The sequence below is a fragment of the Tupaia chinensis genome, unplaced genomic scaffold, assembly GCF_000334495.1.
Source record: "Tupaia chinensis unplaced genomic scaffold, TupChi_1.0 Scaffold142716_1, whole genome shotgun sequence".
Lineage (NCBI taxonomy): Eukaryota > Metazoa > Chordata > Mammalia > Scandentia > Tupaiidae > Tupaia > Tupaia belangeri.
Genome location: NW_006202562.1, coordinates 6,065,313 through 6,074,527, shown reverse-complemented (window position 1 = coordinate 6,074,527; position 9,215 = coordinate 6,065,313). Strand labels below are relative to the sequence as shown.

The 9,215-nt window shown below is 43.3% G+C and overlaps 1 protein-coding gene across 1 annotated transcript in view; it reads left to right on the top strand.

Annotated features, from left to right (window-relative positions):
- The window catches only part of CFAP61 (cilia and flagella associated protein 61), a 389,757-nt gene that overhangs the window by 21,119 nt on the left and 359,423 nt on the right, over positions 1 to 9,215 (top strand). The window contains exons 3-6 of the mRNA XM_006163629.2: positions 1,817 to 1,967; positions 5,970 to 6,046; positions 7,325 to 7,392; positions 7,891 to 8,017. Of these exons, the coding sequence (XP_006163691.1) occupies positions 1,817 to 1,967; positions 5,970 to 6,046; positions 7,325 to 7,392; positions 7,891 to 8,017 (423 nt within the window). The remainder of the gene's footprint in view (positions 1 to 1,816; positions 1,968 to 5,969; positions 6,047 to 7,324; positions 7,393 to 7,890; positions 8,018 to 9,215) is intronic.

The window sequence follows — 9,215 nt, the reverse complement described above, 5'->3', positions numbered from 1 at the left end:
TCTGCTTGGATACCACAGAAACCAGAGGGACAGGCTGCCTCCTTCCTCAATAGCCGGGGCGTGAACAGGACTTGAGCACCCTTAGAAAACGCTGCCAAATATGTACTTTCTCCCACGGGTGTGATCACACGTGGCTGCCTGCGGGCCTCAGAGAGGGAACAATGGCTGTAGGTGCTGAGATTGACGTCAGAGAACCCCATTTCTCAAAGATGGCCCGCCCAGCTGGTACCAGGGCCATCCTACTTGATACAGGCGGTTTTGTTTTAAGTGTTACTATGTTCATTTTTAGATTAGAAAGATACTGGTTTTCCATTTATGGTACTGATATCAACTTCCTGTTTAAATACGCTTTTTAAAGACAAAAGTGAGTTGATTTAAAGAGAAAATTAGGTCAAAGCACGGGAAGTGTGCATGTGTGAGAGACTGGTATTTAGTGACCTGCTCTGTTAGGCTCATACACTGACCTGGAGAAGCAGGCTAAAAGGATGTAGATTCCACATGCTTCCACTAAAAAAATGTGCCTAAGTCCGCTTTACCATACAGCTACCCTTAAAAGAGGTTAAATCTGGAGAGCAAGAAACCAAAATGTTGAGAATGATTGGTTATGGGAGAAGGAATTAAAGGTGATTTTTCAAAAATAGTTTTTTCTCTTCTGGCTTGTATTTCCTCATTGTCTGTACTGACTGGAAAGCATGTACAGTTTCCTGTCTATTCTTCATTGTCTCTTTTCTTCCCCCTCCTTGAAGTTTAGGCAGTCGTCCCCCTATTCCCCTCAATCAGGAAAATGGGTAATTCCTGCCTTTTTATTTTTTTTTTTTTTTTGTAGGAATATTTAAATATTTTCCCTGCAATTTAAGATACCAGTAGGTGTCATTCAGCTGAGAACAAGTGAAAATTGCAATTCAATTTGTATATACATAAGAGCTATATATAAGTTATATGTAAGCTATGTGTGTGTGTATGTATATACATATCTATATGTGTATATATATATATATATATATATATATAGCTATATATTATAAATAAGCTACATATGAGCTATGTATGTGATATCTACTACCTAGTTAAGAGTTGTAAGGCCTGCTTCTCTTCCCTCGGCTTTGTTAACCTGCCAGGTTAACCTGCCTTAACTTAAGCAAGATCTGGCACCTTTGTGTTTCTGCAGCTGGGTTGGATGATACTTGGATGATACTACAGTTTCTCAGATTGCATATGAATCAGTCCAGGGATGTGGTCTTTGGTTTGGAGAAAATTAATCTTAAAGGCTAATAGATATGCAATTAAGCTTTCAGCTTTGCTCGTGTGTGTAGGTGACAAACTCATCCCAGTTTGTGCAGGACTTTACTGATTTTAGTATTGAAAGTCCCATATCCTGGGCACACACCCCTTCAGTCCCGAGCCAAGGACAGTTGGCTACCCTAACTCTGCCAATTAAGGGTGACACAGTGGCTGGCAATGTGGAGAGGGTGGGGAAAAGTGTGTACTCAAATAATTTTCCTAGCCAGTCTCCAAGGGAAGGGTATTGACGTCCTCAATGTGATGCCTTTCTAATGAAAGGTAGTTTTAAATCAATATTTAGCTGGTAGCACCAGATTCTGAAAGCTCTTCCCCCAAAGTTGCGACAGGATTGTTCCCACTTGTTTTAATTTGATTTAATTGAATTTTTCCTTATGTCTTACATCTTGTCCCGAAGATGATCAGATCTCATGCAGCGGCTCCTGAGCACCAGGAGCTAGAGAAGGGAGAACATGGCATGTTCTCAAGTCACATTTGGTTCTCTTACTCGTGAGTGCAATTTTAATCATTCCCACAGAGAAAAAGCCAACCTTGCCGTTACCCTCTCCAATGACAAGGAGGAGATCATGGCTCAGGCCACCTTCCTGGACTATCCCAACTGGAATGTTGCCAAGCAGGACAACTGGGTGTCGGTGTTCCGTGAGCTTGACAGTGAAATCCCATGCACGGTAAGAACTCATGGAGTTATCAGCTGCCGATAGAACAGCCTTCATTTTGAGGGGAAGTCCTAGTTTTTCAACTGAGCAGTTCAACAACTCACACAGAAAGTATATGACATCATGACAATTAAAAATGAAGTTAGCAGGGCCAACAGGTCGTGTAGTGGTTAAGGTACTGGACTACCACGTGGCCAACCATGGTTTGAGTCCTGGACCCAGTGGCTTGAAACTCATGCTGGACTTGTGTTCATGAGTACCCAAAATCCTGAGAGGAGAATGGAGGAGAAGGGATTGTGGCGTGGCCATCCTCCCTGGGGGGGTAGATTTTTCTCTTTCTGTCTCTCTGTTTCTCTAGTGAGCACATGTGCTCTAGAGCAAAAGTCTCTTGGGAAAAAAAAATGAAGTTAGGTGGAGAGGAGGAAAGAAGTATGGAGACAGGGGAGGTAGTAGCCAAATCAGCCAGGTGTTGGTAAAGGCCTGACTCGTGCTTCCCTAACGAGGGGTTGAGTGGAAATCAGTGCATGTGTGAGACTTGTGCTTCCTGGGTCTCGGATTGTTCTTCAGGCTTTCATGTCCAAGGTCATTATATGCTAGGAGGGCACCTGTCATCTACATATCTGCCTTTGGAATAATGACACCCAAGCCTCAGATTTATATCACACTATAATTTTCAAAGTGCCCTTATAGACTTTGGCTCATTTGATTTCTTCTAGCTGACAACCTGTCAGCGCACAGCAGCTAGGTCGGGCGTCTCGGGGGTCCAGCCTGGGTACCTGGTTCCAGGTCAGAGCTTTCCCTGGCACGCAGCCTGTCAGTGCTAGGCCAAGAGCCAGACCTGTTTCTGAGAGCCAGAGGCTGTGACCCAGGCAGGTGCCTTGCCTGTTGGTGGAACTCAGTACAGTAGTGTGTCCCCAGAGCCCTGGTGTCAGAAAGAGAGGGAATCCAGTTGAATGCAGAGTGGATTCACACACACACTGCCCATATGTGTGTGCACTTGTACATGTACACATGCATGCATGCATGCATTTCTGTGCAAATTATTCAGCATTGATCCAGCCACATGGTGCTTATACCTTTCGTACTCCCTTCTAACCTGGCCACTCTCTATTCCCAGGTATTATTGTGAGAAGAATGACCTCAGGCTTGAAAATAGAGCAAAAAGATTCTTTTAGTCCAATGCTTGTACCTTCGATGGACTTTCTTATTATTATTATTTTTGAATTTCATCACTGTATTTCTTTACGTTGAAAATTTGAATTTTCCCAACATGAATACCCTGTATGTTAGTCCATTGACAGGGCTATTTTACAGTTCTCTAGAGATATTTTTGTTTCTTTGAGATGTAAATAGTTCCTGTCTGGTGAAGAGCTAACTTCGAAGGTTGGGACTTACGGCTTTGTAGTACATAAACCATTTTGTATCTAACCCAGCAATCTTAAATTTATATTCCCTTATTAAATCAGCTGTGTAGCCTGCTTCTCAAGTGCACAGAATTGTTTTTTACCATCTTACTAGTTTGTATCATTAATTGATGAATTGAAGTTGAATAAATCTCTGACATATTCATTTCATATCTGCATTAGGGATATGACTATGCCTTCTTGAAAATGATAAATTAACATCATTATTCATAAACCCTTTCCCCTTCTGTTTCTTTTCTCACTTGTTTAAGAGTGTTTCTTTCTAAACTACTTGCTCCAACAGTATAGAACTGGGCTGTCCAGTATGGTAGCCGCCAGCCATAGGGAGCTACTGAGTAATTGAACTGTGGCTAGTCTGACTGAGACATGCTGTAAGTGTAAAACATACACTGGATTTCAAATGCTTAGGGAAAAAAGAGTGTAGAATATCTCTTTAACAATTTTATCTTGAGTATATGTTAAGTGATAATTCGAACATGTTAGGTTAAATAAAATATATTAAGTAATTTCACCTGTTTTTCTTTATTTTTTAAGTTTTAGAAGTATCATTTATTTACTTTTTTTTTTAATTTAAATTTTTGCTATAGGGCATGCACGTCTGAGAGAGAGAGAGAGAGAGAGAGAGAGAGCGAGCGAGCAAGCTCAAGCAAACAGCCAGGTCTGAGACTCAAGCCAGGTCAGCCATGTGGGAGTCCAATGCCTTAACCACCATGCCACCTGCTGGCCCCTCTTTATTCCTTTTGTATATGTCTATTAGAAAATTTAAAACTACATTTGTGGCTCACATTCTTTTTCTATCAGCTAATGGCGGTAACAAACTGGGCTGTCCAGTATGGTAGCCGCCAGCCATAGGGAGCTACTGAGTAATTGAACTGTGGCTAGTCTGACTGAGACATGCTGTAAGTGTAAAACATACACTGGATTTCAAATGCTTAGGGAAAAAAGAGTGTAGAATATCTCTTTAACAATTTTATCTTGAGTATATGTTAAGTGATAATTCGAACATGTTAGGTTAAATAAAATATATTAAGTAATTTCACCTGTTTTTCTTTATTTTTTAAGTTTTAGAAGTATCATTTATTTACTTTTTTTTTTAATTTAAATTTTTGCTATAGGGCATGCACGTCTGAGAGAGAGAGAGAGAGAGAGAGAGAGAGAGCGAGCGAGCAAGCTCAAGCAAACAGCCAGGTCTGAGACTCAAGCCAGGTCAGCCATGTGGGAGTCCAATGCCTTAACCACCATGCCACCTGCTGGCCCCTCTTTATTCCTTTTGTATATGTCTATTAGAAAATTTAAAACTACATTTGTGGCTCACATTCTTTTTCTATCAGCTAGTGCAGATACAGAGCCTTAAGTTTTCATGTATTACCTGTCCCGGGGATATTTGCAACGGAAATAACCATTTTTATGTTAAGCTAAAGAATACACATTGAATTGTAACATTTCTGATGGAAGAGAGCATTTGGGAGACAAATCAAGCAAGTAATAAACCATATGCTTCAAACACTAGTCCTCTTCAGGATGTAAAGCAGATGTTAAGAACGATAGGGGATTAAAGGAATTAATACATGGAAAGTGCTTAAAACTGTGTCATTGTTCTACTTTGGGGGTTTGTGCTTTTTCTCTTTCAGGAATTTTCAAGCTCCTGAGTCAAACTCTGGAGTCTTCCTTTGCCATTTAGGCACCGAACATTTTCTCTGAGGGCTGAGTCACAAACACCCCAATGGAAGTGGCAGTGGGGCACATGAATGTGCAGTTGGTGACTCAAGGCCATTTAGAAAATGACTCAGGAAACAAGAAACACAGACAGCACCCCTGCTGTGGACTCTACCCTCATGTACCTCACATTTGCACCATTTCTAGAATTTGAAGATTTGCTCATAAACACATGAGTTGAGCAGACTGGCTTGTGAATGTTAAGAACTATTATCTGTTATGTAGGCCATTTAAAAAGCCTTTGGCCATATACGACAAAGATCTCGAAAAACTTGGAAGATTTAACCTTAAAAATCAAAGTAGAATCTTGCTACTCTGACTTTCAGCTTCCTGGTTTTCTGGAGCCCAGGAGTGATATTTGACGCCGACTCCAGAATGGCGTGCAGAGCAAGCCATTGCTCGTTAAATCCGTGGTATCTGCTCTCCATCCTTTAAATTCACAAGAGAATCTTTCCCTCCTGTCACAGAGAACAGCTGCTGACTCAAGAGCCCCAGGAAATGGGCCATTCATTGTCTTTCACTTGGCATCGACACCCCTGAGGTCAAGACTACTGAGTTAATAATCGATGTCACTCCCCTGCAGGCCCTTCCCTGCCCATAGCCCATTTGTGAGGGCAGGAGGAATGGCGGGCACTCTGGGTTCATTGATGATCCCTGTTTCTGTAAATAATTCTGAGCTAGGAGGACAGGAGGTGAGCAGAGTCAGTGAAATGACTCAGCTACTGTGTGGTGTTGCATCGTCTAGACAGAGAGGGCCATCCACCAGTGCCGAGCAGTTCTGTGTCTCTGGCTGCCCTGAACCCACCTGCCACCCTGCTCTGACCTAGCCCAAGTGCTGGCTTAGCCTTTAATCCTCTTCTCTTTTCTCGTGCAGCCCCTGAACACATTGTTCCTGCATCTCTTTGTGGCTGTGGATGAGTATTCCATCGGCTGTTGCAAAGAGATTATTCGGTGAGTGGAGGGGGGCGCTTACAGGTGAGGAACTTGAAAGAGACCATGTGGATAGCTCTGAAATATTTTTAAATGATGTGAATTCCTTGGAGGCATTTCATTTGCTTTTAATCTATGGCTATCTTAAAGCATTTACTTTGAATAGCAGCAATATTTTTAACACAATTATTTGAATTTACTCTCTATCTTTCCCTGTTGTCGTTTGAAGCCAATAGGTAGTGCAGTCATTGAAAGAAACTTATTTGGGGGGTGGTGTTGCATCGTCTAGACAGAGAGGGCCATCCACCAGTGCCGAGCAGTTCTGTGTCTCTGGCTGCCCTGAACCCACCTGCCACCCTGCTCTGACCTAGCCCAAGTGCTGGCTTAGCCTTTAATCCTCTTCTCTTTTCTCGTGCAGCCCCTGAACACATTGTTCCTGCATCTCTTTGTGGCTGTGGATGAGTATTCCATCGGCTGTTGCAAAGAGATTATTCGGTGAGTGGAGGGGGGCGCTTACAGGTGAGGAACTTGAAAGAGACCATGTGGATAGCTCTGAAATATTTTTAAATGATGTGAATTCCTTGGAGGCATTTCATTTGCTTTTAATCTATGGCTATCTTAAAGCATTTACTTTGAATAGCAGCAATATTTTTAACACAATTATTTGAATTTACTCTCTATCTTTCCCTGTTGTCGTTTGAAGCCAATAGGTAGTGCAGTCATTGAAAGAAACTTATTTGGGGGGAATTAGGGGACTGCTTAAGTTTCACAAACTTGGATGTTTCCAAAAATAGTTGTCTTTTAATTTAAAAAAAAAGAAAAAAAACCTTTACTAGCAGGACAGACTGCAGAAGCATCCTGAATAATGGGACACATAGAAATACAATCTTTAGGACCGCCACATCATGGCCAAGCATCTCTGACAGCCTGCACAGACAGGCTTGGGGCAGGGGGAGGCTCGGCTTTCAAGGCACTTTGAAATGTCACACCAGACAGTCCAGATGCCAGGTCAAAGGTTAAAATCAGCAGAAATCTGCTGTGCTACATGAACATCCTTTATTCTCTTTGCCTCCATGGGATAGGTAGAAAAGGCACCCTTGGGAATCCACACAAAAGTAGAGAAGAGAAAGAAATTGGCTTAGAGAGGTTCTTGCTTATGTAAGCAGGGAACAAAGGCACCCAGGGGGATTGATGAACACCTTGGTTTTTTTTTAGTGATGTCATTTGCTGCTATAAGGTGCCAGCTAATGGGATTGCTTTGCTATTAACTCCCATTCCCACCCTTTATTTGTCGACCAGGACCGTGTTTAAAGCCGTGCCAGAGCTGCACTTCATATTTCTCATAGTGCCATCCTATATGAGTCTAGGTAAGGCCCTCTCAGCCACCACCTGTCCCCGTACCCTGCACAGGAAATTCATTCTCAGAATGGTACTTTTGGGGCTGGGAAGTACCACTGGTCTTCAGGTTGTGGGACCAGGCGGTGGTGCAGCATCACGCAGCACTCCGCAGTGCTGGGCCCACATGGGAAGGACTTGGGATTGCACCGGAGGCCTCTCTGTGTATTTTGGACATGTGTGTATAGCCATGGTCCAGGCTGCCTGAGGCCTGGGGTGGATCATATTAAGAAGACCCTGTGGGGGATGTCAGTTTCCCTCTCTCTCTCTCGCTGTCTCTCCTTCTGTTATGGGAGAAATGAAATAAGTTAAAGAAAAATAAGAATTGTCTACAGGTCCTAAAGGTATCATGTGCATATTTGATTAAAACAATTAAAATGGAATTTAGAATGGAAATGACATTTTATTTTGGAGTTCCAAAGTCACTTCTTGATAAAAGGAGGCCATGTTTCTTTATTTCTGTGATTTAGGCTCGACTCTTATAACTGTTTTTGACCAAGTGGGGAATGTGCCGTGTCTGACGTTCGAGGAGGATTTCGCGGTGCACATATGTCACAGACACAGCCACTACCCTCAGCTGCACGTTCGCAGAGCCAGGTGAGGTTGAGCAGTGCCTTGGTAACTAAACTTCTCTGGGAGCTCACTTTCAAGAGAACCTTTAAATCACCCATTCTTACTTTAAATGATCATAGATTAAACGTTTTAAGAAAACTCCAAGTACGACTCTATTTGGAGATGTTCTAGTTCCCCTTGAAGACATAATTTGAGGGACTAACCCATCTGCTGATATCCATTTGGTTCTGTGTAGCTACAAAGTTATGCCTTTACTACTGAGGCGTTTCTGAAAGCACACGTCCTTGGTACCACACCGAGTAAAGTAACTTCAAATAAAACACAAAGAGGAATCTGCCTAGGCCAGTCCCATGGTCTAGGGGTTAAGGGAACTGGATCCCACATGGATGACCATGGAGTTCAAGCGCTAGGCTCAGCAGCTTGAAAAACACACCAGGTACGTGTGCATGCATACCCAAGATCCTGACAGGATGGGGAAATGGAGAAGAAGGGATTATGGCATGACCACGTGCCATGGTGGATGCTTTTTCCCTCTCCCTCTTTCTCTGACTCTCTGTCTCAGTCTGGTGAACATAAGTACTTTGTGGCAAATTAAAAAAAATAAAAAAGAAGAAAGAAAAAAAGAATCTGCCTATTTTCCCAGTAAAGCTCACCTATTCCTGGACATTCAGTGCATAAGGGTTCCATTGACCCCAAAGAGAAGTTTTCCATGTTGAAGGTATTTACCTTCAACAAGGTTCCCCACGTGGCGTGCTATAAGTATGGCTATCTTAGCAGGATGGCTGTGGCCGAAGATGTTTTCCAGATATGGCCACCACACCATTCCCCACCTGCATCAAGTGCTCCACATACCCCCTGCTGTGTGACCTCACCACTGCCCTCGTCGAGAGGTGGAGTCTGTCTGAAGCCAGAGGCTGTAGAGTATGGTGGAAATGATGCTCTAGCACTTGCAAGCCTGGGAAGCTTCTGTCTGGTTCTCTTGGGACACTTACTCTGGAGGAAATCAGCCACGTGTGAGAGGCTACATGTCCTGGGGGGACAGTCCCAGCAGGACTCCTGCTGGAAGTCGGTAACAACTGCCAGCCGTGGGGCTGAGCCATCCTGGCCATCCAGCCACGGCAAGCTCCTGTGTGTCTGCAGCTCGGCAGACTTCTGGCTGCAGCTCTGTGGAGGACCCCAGGTGACGACTGCCCTGCTACGCCTTGCAGGGTTCTGACTCGCA